Source organism: Chrysemys picta, chromosome 3, assembly GCF_011386835.1.
Source record: "Chrysemys picta bellii isolate R12L10 chromosome 3, ASM1138683v2, whole genome shotgun sequence".
NCBI lineage: Eukaryota > Metazoa > Chordata > Testudines > Emydidae > Chrysemys > Chrysemys picta.
In genome coordinates, this window is record NC_088793.1 from 61,077,557 (window position 1) to 61,101,088 (window position 23,532).

Consider the following 23,532-nt stretch of genomic DNA (forward strand, 5'->3'; position numbering starts at 1 on the left):
AATTTGCTGAGCACTCTGACACTGATCCAGCAAATCACTTGGGCATGTGCTTAATTTTAAGCATGTAAATAGGCCCTTATGGAATCAGTTTAAGACTATCAGTAACAAAAAACAAAACAAAAACAAACAAAAAACAGAAAGAAAAAAACAGAGACAAGGAAGAACAATTTGCTTCCGTAAGTCACCATGCACATCTTTTATTGGTATGTATATTATATGGCACAGAAACTACATTAAAATAACTTTCAGGTTGATGCACAAAATTTATAAAAGCAATGAAAATGTGAGGTAACAGTGCAAAATTATTTTTGTGGTAACCATTTGTGCATAGTATCAGAGGGGTAGCCATGTTAGTCTGGATCTGTAAAAAGCAACAGAGAGTCCTGTGGCACCTTTAAGACTAACAGATGTATTGGAGCATAAGCTTTCGTGGGTGAATGCCCACTTTGTCAGATGCATAGGCACAGGAGCACATATGGTTCCCTATGGAAAAGTCTCCTATGAGACACTTTAAGTACCACTCAAAAATACTGACTTCCACAGTACAGTAACTCATCACTTAAAGTTGTCCCGGTTAATGTTATTTCATTGTTTCGTTGCTGATCAATTAGGGAACATGCTCATTTAAGTTTGCGCAATGCTCCCTTATAACGTCGTTTGGCAGCTGCCTGCTTTCTCCACTATTTGCAGGAAGAGCAGCCTGTTGGAGCTAGCTGGTGGGGGCTTGGACCAGGGTGGACCGGCAGCCCCCCTATCAGCTCCCCGCTCCCCTAAGTTCCCTGTGCGGCAGCCGCCCAGCAGGCTACCAATTGACGGCAGTTCAGCTGTCCCTCCCACCACTGCCATGTGCTGCTCCTGCCCTCTGCCTTGGAGCTGCTCCTCAGAGCCTCCTGCTTGCTGTGCAGGGGGAGGGGGGAAGAGAGGGCTAATGTCAGGGTGTCCCCATGCCCCTGCTCCTGCCCCCAGTTTCCATTTAGCAATCAAAATTTGATCTTTATTTTTGTAACGTTTTAATGTTGCATAAACATTAAGAGCCCAATCCAACAGTTATTGAATTCAATGTAAAGACTATCACTGATTTTAATGGATGCTGGATTAGTCCCTAAATAAGCAACTTGCTGACAGTAGATAAAGATGTGTAACCTACAATGATATTACATGAACAATTTTTAGGCTTATACATATTTCGTTTGAGTTTAAACCTTTCAAATTGAAATGTTTTTGTAACAGACAATTCAGAAGTCTTATTTTCTTTGCCTGACATATATGTGGGCATTTTGCCCAAGGCACATCAACACGTTTAGGAGTTACAGATTCAAGAATGTTTACAAAAGGCAAAATCCAAAGGCTCTTGATTAGAATTTGGGATGTTGTTATATTTAAATTGTTTCTCAATTAAACTTGCATGATTCTAAAACACCCCATTCATCTTGCTGTAACAAGAAAAAAGAGAAAGGAACATCCAAGTTACACATACTGAAAATAAAAAATATATCAATGTGCACAACCTTCTTCTCAAGCCCCACTACAAGCTTGTTATTTATTACGTACCTTCTTCAGTTTTTGCATATCCATTCAATGAATTTCCAGGCCCAGACTGATACTCAGGAATAACATAAACTTCATATCTTGTATCGGGAGTCAAGTTCAGTAGCGTAGTTGATCTTTCATTTGCTGGGACAGTTACTTGTTTTCTCTCTCTTCCAGTCACTGGCCTGTATGCAACCCTATACCTCAGAACATTTCCTGGAGCTGGCATCCAGCCAACCTTAAAGCTATCAGTAGTTTCATCTGTTATCATTAAGTTTCGAGGAGCCCCCTTAACTGCAAACAAACACAAATATAATTTGCAAACATTTGCCTTCAGAGAACCAGCTGCATTACTTCACCCCACTTACCAAGACCAGGGCCTACATTTTCAAAAAGGGAATAGTTATGTTTCTATGCTTCTCATTTTGGATGACCAATCTGAGACACCTTATAAGGGCTCGGTGTTTCAGAGAACTGGTACACCGCACTTTCTGAAAATCAGGCCCCTTTAATGCGTACCACATCTGACTGCCAGAAGGGGAGCAGAAAACGGGATGAATCACTCAGTAAATTGCCCTGTTCTGTTCATTCCCTCTGAAGCATCTGGCACTGTCCACAGTCGAAAGACAGGATACTGGCATAGATGGACCATTGGTCTGATCCAGTATGGCCGTTCTTAAGATCTTATCAAGTCAGGCCACCAAAATTATGAGTTGCTTTTGAAAATTTAGAACCAAGGCTACAACTTAAACTGCACCAATGTTTGCTGATTTATGTAACCACTCAAGGATCTGCCAAAGTAGTTGTTTAACAGAAGTAGCCTTCTAATAAAGGTAGAGTAGAGCTGTACTCAGTACATTTGTGTATACTCTCGGGCAGTTTCTTAAAATAACAGGTTGCTTAATAAAGATTTTTTTTTGCACACATTTCACTGATTGTGGGTATTTACTTCTGTGCCATCCCCAGTCACGGATGAGTGTCAGATGCACTTGACTATACATATGCACACACCAGATTTTGAAAAGCCATCTAATGTAGTAATCAGGAAAAATATTGAAAATATTGGAGCTCTATAAGCTAAATTCTCAGCATTGATATGAATTTTTCATTTATTGACTATTTAAAATGTTTATGAATTAGGCTGTTCCCCTCAAGAGAGAACATCGCTTGTTATCCTGGAAGATAAGAAAAACTAAGGCCTGCTTTTTAATATAGCCTGCTCCTTGACAAAAATGATGGCTTCAGCTGAGACCATTCAGCTGGATTGGATAGATGGAACAGGGCAGAATGTAATCCTTTGCCACATACCTTGGGCCAAATTATATCATATGTTGCCCAGCAGTCAATGGGAGTTTATTCACCTGCATTTGAGGACAACATTTGCTCTTGAGTGTTCACTAACCACATCAAGGTAAACTTCCTCAACAAAGACAATTTGAACATCATTATACCAGAAATATTGTTCGTTGTTATTCAGTTAAAGATCTGTTTGAAAGTTGAACAAAAAACACTTCCTTTAAAAAAACAAAAAATTATTTTTTCAATTGACCATAAATACAGAATAGGATTTAAACTCTGTAGCTGCCTAAAGCCCAAATCAGCTATCAAGAAACCAGCTATTCAACCCAAACTGCTGGCAACTCAGCATGCAGAACTATTGGCATTTACATGGCATTAGTGGCTTCTCAAAAATGGCAGGATTTTATCAGATCAAAATGATGAGCATTTTAAAATGCACTATCAGTCACAATATGGAGTGTATTTCTGACATGTCTGAAATTTTTGTTAAAGCTGCTGTTCCCCCAGTTCTTCACATTTCAGACCTACATTTCTATGATTTATGAAGTGTGGATAGTATCAGCCAAGCAGCCATTTGAGGCAGATGATTTCCTAAGGGAGAGTTGCATGTGGCTAAAACATTATGACCTGTGCAGTTACAGTGAGATTATGTATACCAACACGTACAGGATGAAAGTCCAGATCCTCAACTCCCATTCATCTCAAAGTCCGTTAGGTGTCTAAATGCATTTGAGGATCTGGGCCAAATTGGACTGTTCCCTCAATCCAAGCCATTTTATAAATAAACACATATTTTAATCAATACTAAGGAAAATACATCAAGAGAATAGCTTTTCATGCTATTCCCTTTGTTCGTGTAGTTCACCAGAATCTTCTGTAATACAAAGGTTGAAGATTATAGGGTGAACTAGGAATATGGAAAGTAATGAGTACAGCTTAATAGCCTAGCTAGATTAGATTGAATTGAATAACTAACTATAGGGGTAAAAAAAATAAATTAACTGTAATGTTACCCCTTAAAATAGGCGTGATCTTGCAGACGGTACTCACAGAAAACTCGTATGGTAGTCTAATATCTATACTGTCAGGCCCATTAAGTCTTGCTATTAAGGAGTTCCCATCTGGGAAATAGAGTTCTTTATTCTATCCATATAACCTTTTTTTCTATAAACACAAATTAAAAGACCTAGGTGCAGCAAACCACTTAAGTATATGCTTAACTTTAAGCATGTGAGTAGTCCCAATGAATTTGCTGGATCGGAGCCTTAACCAGTGTGTGTTCACGTTATACTTTTTTTGTTATTTAATTTATTGATACCACCATACTCTATTGGAAAAGCGGCTTCTGAACCTCCAAGAAAACACAGTATCCAGCAAACTTAAGGGAAATAAAACACAACCTTAAATCTAATAGCTGTCCTTTATTGAAATTTTAGACCTAAAGGCCTGGTCTCCACTGTGGGGGGATCGACCTAAGATATGCAACTTCAGCTACGAGAATAGCGTAGCTGAAGTCGACGTATCTTAGGTCGACTTACCTCACGTCCTCACGGCGCAGGGTCGACTGCCACCACTCCCCCATCGACTCTGCTACCACCTCTCGCTGCGGTGGAGTACAGGAGTCAACGGCAGAGCAATTGGGAATCGATTTATCGTGTCTACACTAGACGCAATAAATCAATCCCCGATAGATCGATCACTACCCGCCGATTCGGCGGGTAGAGTAAATGTACCCTTAGTCAAGGCACTGGGAAACAGTAATTCCCATTCTCATCCCACATACCAGTGCCATCTCTCAGCATTAGGTTGGTATTCCACATACACAAGTTCTCTCAATAAAACAGATTGTTACTTGAATACATAACATGTTTCTGGCTGAGCATAATAGGAAGGGTACCTTCTAAAGTCGTTTCTTCCCCATCCAAGGAAGGGCCATCACCATCTTCATACTCTGCAATCACACTGACTGAATAAAGAGTTTCAGGGAGTAAATGGGTGAGAACTGAGCTAGTGCTTGAAGCTGGCACTGAAACAAGGAATTCTTCTCCACCAGCAGCTACTTTATATTTAATAAGATAGGATAAAACCTCAGATCCAGCTGGAGACCAATTCACTTTGAAACTGTTGGACGTTACCTCAGAAAAGGCCAAATTACGGGCAGGTAAATAACCTGTTTTAAAAAAAGCCAGACATTACTATAAAACACTTAAAAACCCCTTTAAAATCACTCAAAAACATTTCCTGCAGTCAGCTGATTTCTTTGAATCAATAAATATTTTCTTGATATGCATCTATGCTTGTTTGTCATTCTCACTCATGAATGCATAAAATTCTATGATGATCTCCGAGTTGTCTTAAACAATATGACAATGAGTAGAAGTACCAACTCAATGTTTTCCACCTCAAGTGTCCTAGTTCAGTTAAAAAGTTGTCATTTGTTACTGCCAGCCCTGAAAACTTAAGGTGGAATCTGAGAATCAAGCTGGGTTCTTTCTTTCTCATGTTTCCTAAGGGACAACAGTGCATCCTCAATTTACTGGACCACTAGCACACAAATGAAATTAACAGAATTTCAACACTCTTACAAGAATGGATCCAGAAGGGGGAGTAATGGAAATGACCTGAGGCACAAACATAAACCTGAAGTCCTCAGCTAATTTTGGTTGGCTTAGCTAGCCTACCAGTAGGGATGTTAAGTGTTTGAGCCCTCCAACATAAAAGTTTCATGATCTCAACGGTATTCTAAAACAAAGGCTTATTTTTAAAGAGGCTGGGGTTTTCAAATTTTGGGCTTATCCAACTTCAGTGTCCCTTTTAAATACAAAAATTGTAAAGCACAGGATGTAGTAGCGGATGAAAAATTCCTTCACGTTTTTGACTGCTGTGAGGCGGATTAATGTCATGAAGGATTTCTCACTCTTAACCTGAAATTTGTGAAGTTGTTGACTTTCTAAACTCTTTTAAATATAACCGCAGAAGAATTTACAGTGACAATGGCAAGTAATTTTTTACTCCTGAGGACATATTTTAACCTCTGTGACTCCTGTGTAAAAGCAAAGTAACTCTACTGAAGTCATTCTAGATTGACATCAGTGTAAATCTGGCCCTCCAACTTTAACGTCTTCTTAAACACTTGCAGGGGGGACGTATTCCCCAGTTAATTTTCTTCTTTACCATTCATAAAATAGTTGTTTTTTCCCCAGTGTTTTTAATAAGTTTAAAATAATCCGTCGAATCTTAAATTACTTTAAATCGGCATTGTTCCATGGAAGCCAATGGTGTAATGAAGTGAAGAATCAAGTCCACTTAGCTAATTATTTGGAGTTATTTTATGTTTTGATTGTATCACTTTAGGTAAAAACAGATGAACAGATTGTGCCCTCATTTATACCTGGACATTTTCATTGACAATAAGGGGGTTAAATAAATGTAACTGAGAATCAAATTTGGCTCAGACTATTTTCATTGCTTTTTTTTTTAATTTCTCTAATTATTGATAATTACTTACTTTTCTTCCTTATAGCGGCCAGTTCCTGCTCAATTCGTAGGCAGACAGACTGTGTAAGTTCAAATGATATTCTTTGGAAAGCATCAAAATCTTCCACTGTGTACACATGGGTTTCAGCAGGTGGTGAAGCAATTGCTTCCAATTCTGTACGTACTGCATCCTTAACACCAACTGCAAATATCTCTACATCTGATTCCCTCAATTTTATGGCTGGCTCTTTAAAGGCATCTGACGATTTTCCATCAGTAATAAGAATCATGACCCTTGGTACATTAGGTCTTGATCCTCTGTTGATAACAAATACTTTCTCCCTCACATAGGTCATCGCTTTGCCTGTGTTTGTAGATCCACCTCTGTAGGGGAAGGTGTTAATAGCCTGAATTATATCTTCAATTTTGTTGTATCTGTTCAAATAAAACTCCGTATAGGGATCCCTGCTGTACTGGACAAGACTTATTTGTACTTTTTGAGGTGAAATCTCAAAGCTTTTAACTAACACTTCCAAAAAGGCTCTTACTTTAACAAAATTGGCGATACCAATGCTGTAGGAGCCATCCACTAAAAGCACAATATCAGCTTTTACATCCACACCACGGGAGCATTCTGTAAAGAGAAAAAATTACAAGTATAAAAGCCAATAGTCATGGCACTTCTATTGCAGCTTTTCTAATCAGCTGACTCATCACTTATAAACACTAAACGATGATGGTCTTTGGTTAAACTAATTCCATTAACTAAAACTATGTCTTCCAGTAAGTGAAGGTCTTTTATTAAGAGAGACATTTAGAGGTATAAAAAAGAGCGACAATATCAGAACCATATTGATAACTTACCCACTTGAACTTTGACTGGCTGTGTTTTTTCCATTATTGTAATTGGCTCACTGGCTGCCATTCCTTTCATTGCATATATACTAATCTGGTACTCTGTTTCTGGAGAAAGATCTCTTACATTTAAAGCAGTAGTTTGAGGACCAACACTCAGCACATGTTGTTTGGCGCCTGCTATCATTGGAAAGAATTGCACTCTGTAGCCTGTTATTTGGCTAGCAGATGGATCCCAAGTCACTCTAATAGATTTTGATGAGATTTGGGTGGCCACTAGGTTTGAAGGAGGCTCCACAGCTGAAAAATTAAAAACAAATCCAAAAAGATCAAATACAATGATAAGCAGATTTTTTTTCAAAATTGATTTGTTTTTATGTCCGACTTTTATGACAGATACAGTTGTATTTGCTCCAATTTTCTCTAGTTATTTTAAAAAAATAAAAATAATGTAGATGTAAATAAACTCAGCAGAATGGTGGGGGACTCCAAATGAGGCAGAAGGTCAACAACAAAAGCTATACTCCATATCGCCTCAAAAAGGACAATGGAAACCTTGTCATTCAAACCAGCAATAAAACTTTCCCTATCTATTTCCCGGAAACATATCAGAAGGTTTGAATGAATAAAGGCACCCACAGGAAACCACAGAAATAGAGCAGTCTACTCTGTCATTGTCTAGAAGGGGAAGATTTTGGAATCTTGAAGAGGCATAGAAAGTGCAAGGCTACAGCTTGAGCACAATTTGGTTTCAACAGTCTTCAGTCTTTACCCATGGATCGTTGCCAAACCATATCTTCCGCCCCTTAACCCAAGCTGCCTTGCCCTGCACAACCAGTGACACAATAGGGCATGATTCATGCCCTTCACATGTGGGTCTTTTCAAGTGAATTCTCTCGTTCAACACATTTTCCACCATGTAGTCTAAAGTGTTATGTTCTCAGGATTTGATAACTCTAAAGACAACGTAACAATTTGTAGTTATGGACTTCAGTGGGATATTTCAAATCCAGTCAACCACACGCGTTCTAATCCTCTGCTGTTTAAATCTATACAGCTGGAAACATGTCTTCCATATTCTAATGGCAGATTATAAAATGAATGGAACTATCAGAATAAGCATGGACCATCACATTAAAAACACATATCCGTACATTCCAGTTAACAATAAACTTTTGTAAAAGGTCTCACCTTCTTCTCCACTAACCAATTCACCCAGCTGTTCATCAACACCTGAGCACACTTGTGAGATTATTTCATTCTGTATATCCACTATTCCATCAAAATTTGCCACGTTAAAAACATGCTTCAAGGATGGCTGAGATGCCATAAGTTTCAGTTCCTTTGCATCTGCTGCTTTGATTCCTAAAAGTTATGACAGATGAGATCATATTATGTGTATAACATTTAGATCTTTGTAAGTCTATTTTTAAAGTTCTAAAGCATCTTGGAATAAAGCTGATGCAGGTTAAGCTCTTTAATTATTAACAACCAGGCTACTAAAACTTAATTAAAGCTGTGGGTTAATGCAGTAGACTTTTACTTAATGAGGTCATATGTCAAACCGAGTTTGTCGGTCATATCCTAGTCTCCCTCTGGACACGTTACAAAACTACCACACAGTTTGGCACAGCTGGGACTCTCTGCTCAGGAGAGACCAAAGGGCCAGTCTCAGGTACCATGCATTGAACATCCCTAGCCTGTAAAATGCATGAATCAAGCTAGTGCTCTTAGAATGTTAATGCCTCACTTTAATGAGCATTAAATTTATCCACAATATTAAATAGTAACAATAATTAATGAATAACTTATATACCCAAGGAGAAGACTTCAACTCCTATGTTGCGAAGCTCTCTTGCAGGAATTTCAACTTCATCTTGAGATTTTCCATCCGTAATGATAATTGCTACTTTAGGAATGCCTTTTCTTGCTCCAGCAGATTCAGTGAATGCATTCCTAATCAGATAATCAATAGCTTCACCTAAAAACAACAAAATGGTCTGTGGTTTTCTTAGGTATGAGTGAACTAGGATTTAAATAGTATTTCAACTGTAAAATAAAATGCTATACAAACAGATTTCAGTGGAAGTTTTTCCCTCAACTATTGCTTTTAGCTTTCATATGTTATCATATGTTTTATATGTTATAAAATCTGTACCTGTCATTGTATTGCCACCTTTGTAAGGTATTCCTCTAATTGCATTAAGAAGATCATTCCTTCTGAAATACTGATTTAAGTTGAACTCAGTTCTTGTATCAGTACTGTACTGAACAACTCCAATTCGTGTCTTTTCTTCCCCAATGTCAAAAGCCGATACAAGAGTGTCCATGAAGTCCAAAATATATCTGAAGTTACTTCTCCCAACACTCCACGAGCCATCCACAAGAAAAACTAAATCTGTCAGTGCACTGACAGAACATTCTGAAACACATTAAAAACAACACAAATCTCTTAACAGAACAATGAAAAATCACTTACATGTCAATATCTCCAAACACTTTCAATACCCCATACCATAGTCAAAAGCTATCAGTTAAAAATGAACAATAGAACTCTAACAAATAGAAGCCAAGCCAAACAGAAATTAAACAGATTAGAATCCTTATTTGAAATATCTTACTTGGGTTGGACACTGTTCACCTAGCTTTAGTGACATATCTACTGTGAGGATATTCCAGAAACAGAGAAATTCATTACAATAACATTGATAAGCACTGGGGCAGAAATAGTAAACACTGAACAAAACATTCAATGCTTTTGGTGGAAAATAACTTTACTAAACCTCTAATAAAATATAGTATTAGTAAAATGTGTTAAAATGTGATTTTGGACGTGACAGACTCCTTTTTTGTATGACACACTGATCATCTATGCAAAAATCACACAACCCTGTTAAACTTTTTATAACTTTTATAAATTAGACCTATTATTAATGGGTCTAATTTGAATCAACACCAAGTTGCTTGTGGCCAAATGTGCCTTTGCATATGTACAAATATTCCATTGATATCAAAAGGAGATCTGCATATCTGTAGGAAGAATTTGTCCCTGGGCTTTGGTCCATTTGCAGCACAGGACTTACCAAAGCCGTGCACCCCAACCAGACTTCAAAACCACAAAGAACTATTTGTGTGCTAAAGGAGGAAGCCAGCCTCAGAAGTGGCTATGTAACACCAGCTCTTCCACTGCCCCAAAGTGGTGTTGCAGTCTCTCTCTCTACCTAGGAACTAAGAGATGACATTGGAGAGGCACTGAGCATGTGCAGCCTGAGCTCCTGATGGCAAGTTTTGGTTGGAGAACCTGAATGGAGCTGCACACCCTCAACAGAGGCCTTCCAACTGGGAGCTCCAAAATGAAACCAGGAGCTCAGGCTGGGGTCGAAGAGTATCTTGTCCTGCAGTGATCAGTAGTTACAAAAGGAGACATACAGCTCCTGCAGCAGTGCACACCCCCCAATATACAATGTTGTAGAAGGATTTGATGCTGGGGAAGAATTAATTCTGATACTGCTCTTCTCTCCCTCCCCCACCCTTATCCCAACATGGCAGCAGTACAGGTTTTTTCTGCAACCCTGTGTGTCCTCAGCAGGGAGACATTTATTAAAGGGCTGAGATGTGCTTAGGGTTGCTCAGAGGACGTGAGCTTATTTGCATGAAATCCCTGGCTCTCAGCTCAGATTTTCACCTCTTTCCCATACAGACGCAGCAGATTTTCAGACCCTCCTCAAGTTTAGTCAGCCCAGCACACTCAGCCAGATTACATATTAGTACAACCTTACTGCTAAACAACATAGGCACAGAATTTGACTTTATCATCTGATCCAAAGCCCTGACTTTGCACTGACATAAATGGGCTTTGGATCAAACCCTTAGTTACCTCTAAAATGTCACATAGGCTGGAAGACAAAAAACGTACTTTTTATGTGAATCTGGCCGGGCTTCTTGTCCTCTGGACTCACTGCAACACCTGTCTGAACTAAACAAACCACAACATAAACAGGATTAGTGGAAAGGAAACAAGAAATTGTCACTTGGCTATAGGTTACATTTTGTAAAAGTCAAGAAAAACAAGGTGAGAAGGAGATACGTCAATCAGATTTGTAGTGTGCCTCTCTCAGAATGAGAATGCATATGTGCAATTTACAAGTACAATTCCTGGACACTGATTTGACAGCATTAGAGTTAGGCCAATACATAAATAATTACAAATTCCTTGTGCTCACACTGCACCTTCCATCCTGAAGTGTTTATGAGAACTAATAATTAACCTTTGCAACACCATGTAAATCAGGTAAATAATATTATCCCCATCTTACAGATGGGTAAACTGTGGTTAAGTAACATGCTTGTGATTATATGAGAAATCTGCGGCAAAGCCAGAAACAAAGCATAATGGGGAAAAGGCTGCTCATGGGCCACAGATGGCCAGGCTATAGGTATGCAATGATGTTTTGTTGGCCAATTGGCACCAACCCAGAATTTGCTCCTATAACCCAAATATTAAATAGCCACTTAAGTTGCTTTATTCAGCTATGTCTAACTTTTTTATGTGTACTTACTTGTAAGTTGGCCAAAGACGGGTAGACTCTCTTCTCTGTCATCATATGAAGCTATTGTCACAACATATTCTGTATCAGGTGTAAGATCTGACAATATAGTATGGGTAACACTAGGTGCAAGGGTAAATTCTTTAGTAGGTCCATCTGCAATACAACATACAAAGCACATTTAACACAAAGGGTCTAAACCCAATCATAATAATTATGAGTTTTTCATAATCTGAAAACACAGTAGAAAGAGTTATCTGTCCACAGGCTGTAAATAAAATTTTAAAACAGTTGTTTGCCTTCCTGAAACACCTAGCTGCAAAGGACATACAGAACTGCTTCCAATAAAGCATTTTATTTAATCGTCAATTTTAAAACCAATCATGTGTACAATAAAATTAGCTGTCATTCAGAAAATCAGTTTATATAGTGGGTCTGATTCTAACCTCATATCATATTCTAACCTCATTTTACACAGGTATAACTCCAGTGATTGTAGTTGAGTTACAAATGATTTACACTGGTAAAAATGAAAGGAGATGTGGCCCCAATATTTTACACTGAGAGATGCACACTATTTTCCCTAGAAAAAGCACATGGTTGGTATAAGGTTCTTTTATGTTATTTAAGCTATTATATTTTTAATAGAAGATCATTTTTAATTTTCCAATATGTAAAATCAGGCAGAAGAGACATGCTTCCAAATTGGTATTTCTAATACTACTGTGGACGTGCACTGGGCCTGATTCTCAACTGCCTTGCACTGTGAGTAGCCACCAACATGTGTGGAGAATTAGCATGAGAAATACTGTCATTTGGACTTAGTAGCATTTCACATTCACTCTGCACTTGTTAAGGGGCAAGGCAGAGGAGACTCAGAGACACACCATTTATAGAGTCAGTTTTGGTTAAAAACAGTATGGCTGGATCTGATTCTGAATTCATATCAGTTTTACACTAAGGTCATTAGGAATTACTCCTGATTTACACTGGGATAACAGCTGAAACAGGATTTCCAGGAATCAGACATCATTAAGAAGATTATCAACAGTGGACATTACCTTTCCCCCATACAGCTAAAAGCAACAGTTGCTAGGGTGACCAGATAGCAACTGTGAAAAAACGGGACAGGCACCTATATAAGAAAAAGTCCCAAAAAACGGGACTGTCCCTTTAAAAATGGGACATCTGGTCACCCTAATAGTAGCAGAACTTCCACCACCTATCTACCGTCAATGTATGTCATTCAGCAACTATTTCTGACAATGCGCTACATGTTTAAGAAAAAGTTCTGCAAATCTAATCAACATCAATGAATATTCACTAGCCAACCCTAGAACATTTGGACCTAATCCTGCATAGTGTCTCCTGAGCAGTGGATAGTGTTCTCAATTCCCATTTAAGTTAACAGGAGCTGAAAGTGTTCAGAACTATGCAAGATTACGTATATCTTAGGGAAATGAAAGAGTGGGTAAACTTTCTACACTAACGCCAGGATTCCAGGGCCCAACCCTGCAGACCCTTACGGATGTAAGAAGTATCACTGACTTTAGTGAGACTACTCACAAGAGTAAGAGTTAACTGGTATGAATAAGGTTTCGCAGCCAGGATTTTCAAATGACTTTCAATGGGATTTGGGTCCCTAAAATCCTTAGGCCCTTTGAAAATCCCAGTTTGCAATATTGGGCCGCCAAGTGTTTTGGGACAGGGGCTGTTACGAAACTAAACTGCTGAAGAGATTAACCATGAGTGAAGGGCCTGAACAGGTGGCAGAACCCAAAGGCTAGATTTTGCTATCTGCCTGCATCACGCAGCCAGGGGTAGTGCAGGCCCACCCTCCCAGGAACTCCCTATTTTCCCTCAGGGGCTGAAATTTACATCTCCTCTTTATGAGGTGTAGCCCTGCCTTCACCTACTTCCTGCCCCTCCACACCTAGATGCTCCAAGGGAGAAGCATCTAGAGCACAATCCTTGCGTATTCCAAAGTGTTGAAGCTACAATGCAGGTAGCCCTAACACATGCCACACAAGAGAGGGAAATCCTTGCTCCCTCCTATGCCTCTATGGAGCTGTGTAAGGACAAGGCACAATCTTACCTGTAAAAATTAGGACGTTAACATCTATCCTCATACTTCATTTCGACACTTACACAAAAATCATTTTTAATAGATTTCACAAAAACAAATGTAGTGGTGTGAGATCAAGTGACTTTATAAAACAAAACCTTACCAGTCGTAGGGACCACTGTTATCCTGTACCCCTCTATTGCATCAGGTGGTCTTGTCCATGACATTCGAACAGTATGTTCATCTATAATTGTAAAATTCAAGTCTGACGGTGGATTAACTGCAAAAGATTTACATCAGGGAAATGTTTACTAAATAGAACAAGCTACCATCATCTTAATAAATAAAATAATAATGTTGAGCAAAGCTTACTAAGATTGTCTTTGCATAAATTTGTTTCCAACAAATATAAAGATATGTTGTTGGAAAAAAGAGTAAAATAAAAGATGACGAAATATGACAAAACATCAGAGAGCATACGCATTACAAAGGACAGCACAGAACATTTGTTTCTTGAGTTGCCAAGTCATTCAAGAATGGCCAGCAAAATCAAGCACAATAGAAAACACATTTGGATACATGTACAATGAGTTCACAGATAATAACCACATATGCAAACATGTCACATAACAATTAAAGGATTTTTTGTACATGCTGGGTGCAGATCGTACAAGCATGCCAAATCACAACCTGCTTACAACACCATGAGATCGTTTAGAACATCAATACAGTACTCTTTTCCATAGGACATCAAAGAATTGATCATCTTTTTGAAATGGTCTCTGCATACTCATATTTCTTACCAATTATATTTCACTAAATCTAAAAACTTGGCAGAGATAAAGAAAAATAGATTTTTAATAATACAGAAAAAGTTTGAGCATTTTAATGTTTAGTCAAACAATTTATATTATGTTCAATATGTAAGTATACATGTCAAATGTATATCAAGAATACTATATCCATGTATTACATTATTCCAAAGTACTGGGAGCTTAACCCCTTTGTTCCTAGGTGCCACTAATCTGGCATATTTTGCATATGGTTGCAAAGAATTCAGGAATGAAGGGGTTAACAAATAACAATGGTTATAAGGAATTTGCTGTAATATCTGAACTGATACAAAAGTTCGCAAAGCTACGATTCTCCCTGTTTACACCAGTTTGCTGTACAATTTCCAAGGTGTAAACCATCGTTATCATGTTCCCTTTGCAGCAGGTGTACCCATACTAGAAGTAGCATTTTAACATAAAATGCCAGTATGGTTCTTTCAAACACATTGGTTAATTATGAAAAGACAACATCAAGGTATATTTGTAGACATTTATTTACAGAATTTATAGAAAACAGTGAAGAGGGCACCAGTGATCGGAACAAAGGACTGCAAATAAAAACTTGTAGGAGCTGGTGACAGAAGTAATTGAACAGTATAGAAAGAAATAGTTTACATACGCTATTTTGCAGCATCATGCATATGGACATGAAATGTCAATTATTATTTTTTTAGCTTCCCACAATGGACAAAAGCCTCCATGTACAGGGTTCATTACACAAAGACGTTTCATAAAATATTTTATAATGATATTCTCTTTTTAAAATTTTCATGCTCAGTCATGCAGTATTTTACTGACTCACTGTCAGTGCATGGTAGGTATAGTATAGATTACTATTTAAACAGGTCTACAAAGTAAGATAAGATTCAGCCATACTTTCCATAAATACTTTCCTCTGTTTTGCAAGCATTCTTTATTAGTCAGACTTTGTCTGTTTCCTGGAAGATCTCCATCACATATTAAGGATTTTTTGTTTTGTTATTTAAACACGTTTCAGTGAAAAGAGCATCTTTGAGACATAAATCACAGAATTTAAACTGCTGCTAGGCCTTTATACAATAATAATAAATGATAAAAATGAAGTAGACAGTCTTTTTATAGATATTTACTGTCACTTCCAACCATAGGATAATATGGCTTTGTAATATTGATATAATAGATATACTAGTACTGGAATAAATGTTATTTTTCCTATTATCCATACACAGGCAGTGAGATTAGACTATTAATCTGCATGCAGTTTTTTCATCATTCTGTTTCCTGTAATCACATTGCTAGAGACAGCAAAGTAGTTATTTAGTATCAAAATCATGCAACAGATGTTAATAGTAAAATACATTTGCATATTAAGAATATCATTATAAAATATTGATTCAGTAGCAATGGCTCAGGACAAATTTAATGCAAAGGCAGAGACAACTGACCTGAGCATGCTTCAAAAGAAAAAAAAATCAGTACATGGAAAAAATAGCACCACCAACCTTGAAAGTAAATTGACCTGATGCAGCAGAGACCTTAGGCTGTAACTGCTGAAGGACAGCAGCAGCCCAACTTGTTGGTATCCAAATGACCGGATTCCTGATAAACTGAAAAACTGACTGTGGGGAAAAGTCTTTAACATTTTAAAGGATTTTATGAAAACTCATAAGTGGTACTTGGAAATTAAAAAGTAGAATACAATCAATATTTAACTACTGTAAATGCCATCCACATATGAAAGCTAAACAAATCCAAATGCTGCTCCCATTAAAGTCACAGGAATTTTCCCTTGGACATGCAGGATTTGGCCCCCAGCCATTAACATTTCTATTGAATTAACACCATTCAAGTGAAAGAAAAGCTCTTTAGACTCCAAGCCTGCAACTGGATCCAAGCCTCACCCAAAACCCCACGGAATCCAGTGGGGTTCTGCACAGTCCAAGGGTTAACCACTGTGGAACTTATTGCAGGCTCGGGGCCTAACTGTGGTCATATGACTGAGAACAAGGAGTCAAATGAAGCATTGTAAAAGATTTTGTGGTAAAAATCTCATTATGTTAATCAAAAATAAATGAGACAACTGCTATTTCACATTATTATTCTTATTCCCTGGCTCACCATGACGAAATCATATACTTGTTATATGGGCTCAATCCTGCAGTACTTTAATAGACAAAATGTCCACTGAACACAATGGGAGTTTTGCCTATGCTAGGCCTAAGGAACAGGGCCCCTAAAGCCCTGATCCTACAAAGACCTATGTATGCATATAACTATACTCATGTGAGTAGCCCTCATCAAGATTTCTCATGCAAATAAAGTTACCTCTGTGTAAGTCTCTGCAAAACAGAGATTAGGCATTTACTGCCTGATCCTGTGCTGTCAATGGCAATGCTTCCATTGACTTCAGACGTACAGGATCAGGACCTTAATGTATGGTAATGCCATAATATTCCAGCAAATATGGGAAAGGAGAATAATAAGATATATTTGCCTAGTAACCCAAAAACTAATAATACTTGATAAGATTGTACAGTTACTTAATGAGAGAAAAATTGCATTGTTTGCTTAGTACTAATGATATAGAACTCATTTAAAACAATATAAATGTCTCTAAATCATGGAACTTGCAGCTAAATGGCCGCAGACTGGTCTCAATCCACCACATAATCAGGGCCAATCTTTTGACCTGGGCCTCAAGCTCAAAGAGGGCCTCAAATTTAGACACTTGTTAATTTTTTGGCATTTGATAAGTTTAGCAACTTGCTTTTATGCGCATCCCTATCGGACCAAAATGTGACTCAGCTTAGAGCTGCAAATTTAGGTAAATAAAAGACATATTTTGGTAAAAAGACATAATTTTTTTGTTAACTGATATAGATTTTGTCATATTAAAGAGTTAAAAATGTTCATAAATATTGCGTATTTTTGTCAGTTTGCCTGCATCAGTGGCTTCAGGTGAACGGACCTTCAACATGTTGAAGCAGGTAAAGAACTATCACCATTCAGCTATGGGACAAGAGCGTTTGAATAGGCTCGCCATGCTTAATATCAACTGTGACATTGCACGAAAGCTAGATTTTTCCTCAATAATTAGTGCATTTCCACAGAAAACGGCTAGAAAAGCATTTGTTAAATAGAAAAATATTCAAATTATGTCTCACTCTTTTTTGGTCACTTATATTGTTTTCATGTGTCATCATTTTTTATTTTTATTATGGCTAGGGGCCTCAAAAGCTGGAGGTAGCCTGGGTCTCTCTTGACCTCTGAGAGGGCCTGCACACAATTCACTAATTCCACCAGGGCTTGGGGGCAATAAGGAGGTTCCAATGAATTAAACAAACAACTTTCAATAAGCCATTTTTAGAAGCCAATATTTCATGTGTTCATATATGTCTCAGTCACTTCTAGAACTATCGTAAGATAAATTTCTTTATTATATAACCTATGTTATATATCGGGGTAGGCAACCTACGGCACGCGTGCCAAAGGCGGCACGTGAGCTGATTTTCAGTGGCACTCACACTGCCTGGGTCCTGGCCACTGTCCAGGGGGCTCTGCATTTTAATTTAATTTTAAATGAAGCTTCTTAAACATTTTAAAAACCTTATTTACTTTACACACAACAATAGTTTAGTTATATATTATAGACTTCTAGAAAGAGACCTAAAAATGTTAAAATTATTACTGGCATGCGAAATCTTAAATCAAAGTGAATAAATGAAGACTCGGCACACCACTTCTGAAAGGTTGCCAACCCCGGTTATATATCCAAAAAAAATGCATGTCCAGTCATGATGTATCTAATTCATACCACTATTTATATTGTATATATCAGAATATTTGCTAAGACTAAAAATATAGAGGTTTTTTCCCCTTGTTATGTATACATTATATTGGTTTGTATTGCTTAGCAGATAGCACAAACCCAATATAAAATAAAAGCCAATGGCATTTCATAGATTGTACAAGGTAGCTGCTAGAAGTTCCCAATGAATATCTAATGAGAGAGGGAAAGATTACTTAAAAGAATACTGTCAAATAATTTAGATCCATAATTTGACCTATAGTAAAATTATCATATTCTAGAAGCTGCTGTCCTGCAGCATCTAACTATCCGTTAAATAAAAATTCCAACCTCATAACTGAGAAATTAAAGTAACCACTACCATTTTTGGGGGGCACATAAAATAGTATAGGAGTACTTGTGGCACCTTAGAGACTAACAAATGTATTAGAGCATAAGCTTTCGTGGGCTACAGCCCACTTCTTCGGATGCATATAGAGTGGAAGATATATTGAGGAGATATATATATACACACATACAGAGAGCATGAACAGGTGGGAGTTGTCTTATCAACTCCCACCTGTTCATGCTCTCTGTATGTGTGTATATATATATCTCCTCAATATATCTTCCACTCTATATGCATCCGAAGAAGTGGGCTGTAGCCCACGAAAGCTTATGCTCTAATAAATTTGTTAGTCTCTAAGGTGCCACAAGTACTCCTGTTCTTTTTGCGGATACAGACTAACACGGCTGCTACTCTGAAACATAAAATAGAATGGTATGATTTCTCTCGCTGGCTAGCATTGCAGCAGCAGTCAAACAATATGTCTAATCTTGCTCCTACTGAAGTGAGTTCTGTGAAGGATGGACAGACCCCAATATTCATGTTTATTCATCAGTTATTCTTTTCCTTTCTTTTATATATGGCATGGATTTGTTATTATGCAACTAACCAGACACTGAACCAAGCTCTGTTCCCATTAAGGTCAAAGTTACTGAACTCACTGAAGGAAAAAATAAGCCTCTTATTTTATTAAAATAAAGCTATTGTTTCGTAAAGCATAACTTCTCACCTCGTCAGATATGCAGTGTTGCTCACAATACCACAAGGTTGCCATCTGTGTTTATATTTTTATAAATTATACATATTTCTTACATTCTGAGTAAAAATGTAACTAATGTGAAATATATTTTGTTAATATTTCACATTTTTAAATATATATATATAATAAAAATATATTTTTGAATATACACACAGTTCTCTGTGTGTTTGTGTATATATATATGTATGTACATATATACATAGGCTTCAAAGGATTAGACTTTTATCAATAAATGTTGATAAATGTCAATTTCACCATACACACAAAATGATGAAAAATATTTTCATCGATCATCTAAATTTACAGATAGGCAAAGTAAGAAAAATACTGTTTGAGGACTTATTAGAGTTGGATTTAAGGATATTTACTTTGTATATTTTTACATGTGATGCTGACAATTTGTGTTTTAATGGTTAAAAGCTTTAACTTTATCAATCTCAGCATCTACTGTCATTAAATAATTATTGTCTGACCCCTTTTACTGCCCGACCTCCCAAAACTTTCAAAATGTAAATTATAAAAATCAGAAAAAGTATTAAAAATAAACATAAATATTATCCATTGAAATTATTTCTTAAATCAAATTCTGCCAAGTCTATATATATACATATGTGTGTGTGTGTAGACTTGGCAGAATTTGAATTATATAGATATATAGATATAGGTACAGATATCTAGATATAGATATAAACTTTCCTACAATCAATGAGAAAAATAAGGAGGTACAGTCACTTTAAATATTTAAATTGTACTATCACCTTTCGTACTCAGTGGTGACATGGTCACATATTACTAGGAATTTGTGTGAGATCACCAATTCACTTGTCAGAAGACAAGCAACAGCCATCAAATGGTAACAAGCCATCAAACCTGATCCAAATTTGAATAGGTGACATAGATCTGAAAGGCTTCATATGCCCTTACTTATCACCATTCATTCCTCTCCCTTTATTAAATGTATACTCCATTACATATAAAACTTCCTTAGTCCCTTAACAGCAATGGCTGCATATTATTTTTCACTCTCCATATTGTATTTCCTGGAGATATGTTTTCCTACAGACATTCCTTTTTCTCTCAGGCCCCCCAACTACCCAGAGGTAGTGTATAGCTTAGCACAATTATGCTCTCCCACCTTCCCAGGAAAAAACAGGCTTTTCTGGAATTTAAATCTAATCTACCACCTTCTGAAACGCTGAAATGTCACAATCTTCAAATGTTTAATATTGCCAATAATATAAGGCATTATTCGTTAAGCTACTGTGGGAGGGATTTTAAAGGCACAAAGGTGATCTTGAAAGTCAATGACAGTTGGGTGACTAACTCACTTTTGAACATCTCCTCTGTATGAGAAATATAACATAATACATAAGCTATGACATTAAACAAGCCAGTATACTGAAACTGTAACTACAAGGCTATTCATACCTTAAAGTATTTTGCCCATCCATGGCTAAAAAAGTAAAACATTTATATTTTTCTCTAAAAGATACTGACTTCCTCCTATTCTTCATGGTCCCAGATGAAGAAAAATAATGTGAGGAGGTAAAAAAAAGTAGGATGTTGTCATAAGACATTGATGAAAAGTACTATAGAATATCACAAATGCTGAATTAGAGAAGTAGGAAAAAAACATTAGGTAGTGAATGAGGTCTAGCATAATAAACCAGACATCAAAGCAGAGAGTAGAAAATACAATAGGTCAGAAAAAAGATAGCTAAATGGATGATAAATAGAATTTTATTATAGGTAGAACAGAGAACCATAAAATGCAGAGCTTGAAAAATCCAATTGCTCACTTGCTAAGGATGAATGAATAGCTTTCACACTGAGGTGCCATCAACTTCTAAGAAGTTTATTTTTAAAAATACTATGTTTCTAACCTATCTGATATTAAGATAAATTTCCAAAGTGAACTGAATATAAATCACAGCAGTGCTGTCTTCCTAAGTCTGCAGCCCATTCCAGTGCCTTTGCTAATGCTCACCACATTCCAAACTGTAGCAGGATATTGGTGTTATTCAGAACCCCGAAAGGTATTCATGAAATGGATAAGAATAGGTCTGTTTCACTGTGCAGGGGCTTGGGATACCATGAGCAGCAGCAGACAAACATTGGAGCTATTCACTGGAGAGGAAGGAAGGCTCAAAAACAGAGACAGGGAGGCAGAGTAGCAGAGACTCGCAACCTTTCTCCCTTCAGCAGGGCCAGCTCCAGGCACCAGCAAAGGAAGCAGGTGCTTGGGGCGGCCAATGGAAAGGGGCAGCACGTCCGGGTCTTCGGCGGCAATTCGGCAGCAGGTCCCTCAGTCCCTCTTGGAGCGAAGGACTTGCCGCCGAATTGCCGCCGAAGAATGAAGCGGCACGGTAGAGCTGCCGCCGAAGTGCTGCCCATCGGGGCTTGATCTTTTTTTTTTTTTAACTTCTCCGCTTGGGGCGGCAAAAAAGCTGGAGCCGCCCCTGCCCTTCAGTGCCAACTTGCCATTCTTCCTCTGCTTCAGCAGGTGCCACATACTCCTGAGAGATACAAGCTTGAAACTTCAGCACGGGAGGAAACTTTGCTACCTATGGAAGCCATAGGAGGAGCAGTAACGAACAGGAAGAGAAAGGAACCTTCTGACAGCTAAAGAAGTATCAAATGCACAACTGCACTAGCCTAATGGATATGGACAGGAACTGAAGCAAAAACTTCTATGGCACCTGCTAAGGGTAGAAGCCAAAAACTGGGAACTGTCCCACCCAGAATAGGACTGAGAGACAATATGATGTGAAGGAGTCAAACCACATGAAGACATGTGCATATGATAGCTATAGTTCAGCAGATAGATTAAATGATGAAATGACAGTAAAACCAAGAAAAAGAAGATCCAATATGTCCTTCAAAAGATGATGCAAAATTGAGGCAGAAAATTAAAATAATGTAGGAGAGCAACTGAGACTGTACAGATGAAAACCACTGAATAAGGTCAACTATAAATTGCTCCAAAAAAAACCCCACCCAACCCCCTTTTCTCACTAGAGTATATCCTGATGTGATCTTAAGTTTTTGCATTCCCATTTACAGCACCTCCAGCTCCCAGTCCACTTCCTACTCCCAAAATTCTCAACATTTTTTTATTCTTCTGACTTTGCAGAAGTCCTTATATAATTTTTCTCACAGTGACAAAAATTTGTCCTGTTTATTTTAATGTATGTTTTAGCATTTCAAGAACTCCCAAGCTATGACAAAGTTTGCCCTTCCCTAGAGAGAACTCACAGAAGCAAACTTGCTTCCTATTAGGAATGTTTCCAGCTAGTTACTACAGCCAAGAAAAGAAAACAGAACCTGTCTGGTATGAGCAAGGACATGAGCATAAATATTTCAGGAATTGGCACTGCTAATGGAACAAGCATACGCCAAAAAAAATCAGGTGGGCCCCTGATATTTAGATAAATTTTATTTAATAAAAATCTCTGAATACAGAGTAAAGGTTGAGTTTGCAAAATGCTGAGTGCCTCATGAACTTTGCTGAGCCATTCAGTCAGCACTCAGCACTATACAGGATCAGGCCCAAGTCCCTTTTTTTGCTTAATATTGTTTCACAGGGCTTCAAATGAGAACTATATCAACTTCAATGAAAGGATTGAACATGCATCTAGTTTCACTATAACTAAATACTTCTGTACGCCACAAAAACACCAATTTGGTAACTTTCAGCAGCAATACTCAGTCAATCACGATAGTTATCCCAATACTTAGCTGGTCAAGGTCCAACTCAGACACACTGGCTCATAATAGATAGTATCTTACTCCAGAAGTGACATCACTGAAATCACCAAAGCTATCTAAGCAATTCAGCATGAGTAAAGGTGGTAGGATCTTGCCCTTTTGTTAAGTTTTAAATACATATATTCGTCGTCCCCCCCATACCAGCTCTATACTCTTTCTGCTTTCTCTCGCACAGTGCTCCTGCACTCCAAATGCAAACTCTGAAATGATTTTAAATGACGTCCGTTGGTTCCTCAGCCAACAACAGTGTGGCTGGAAGCCAGAGGCAACGATCACATTCATTTTC

General features: G+C 37.7%; 1 protein-coding gene across 1 annotated transcript in view; it reads right to left on the reverse strand.

Moving 5' to 3' along the window:
• The window catches only part of COL12A1 (collagen type XII alpha 1 chain), a 137,400-nt gene that overhangs the window by 108,108 nt on the left and 5,760 nt on the right, over positions 1-23,532 (reverse strand). The window contains 10 exon segments of the mRNA XM_065588059.1: positions 1,552-1,824; positions 4,727-4,999; positions 6,338-6,940; positions 7,171-7,461; positions 8,353-8,526; positions 8,978-9,142; positions 9,320-9,583; positions 11,078-11,137; positions 11,721-11,864; positions 13,937-14,053. Coding sequence (XP_065444131.1) covers positions 1,552-1,824; positions 4,727-4,999; positions 6,338-6,940; positions 7,171-7,461; positions 8,353-8,526; positions 8,978-9,142; positions 9,320-9,583; positions 11,078-11,137; positions 11,721-11,864; positions 13,937-14,053 — 2,364 coding nt within the window.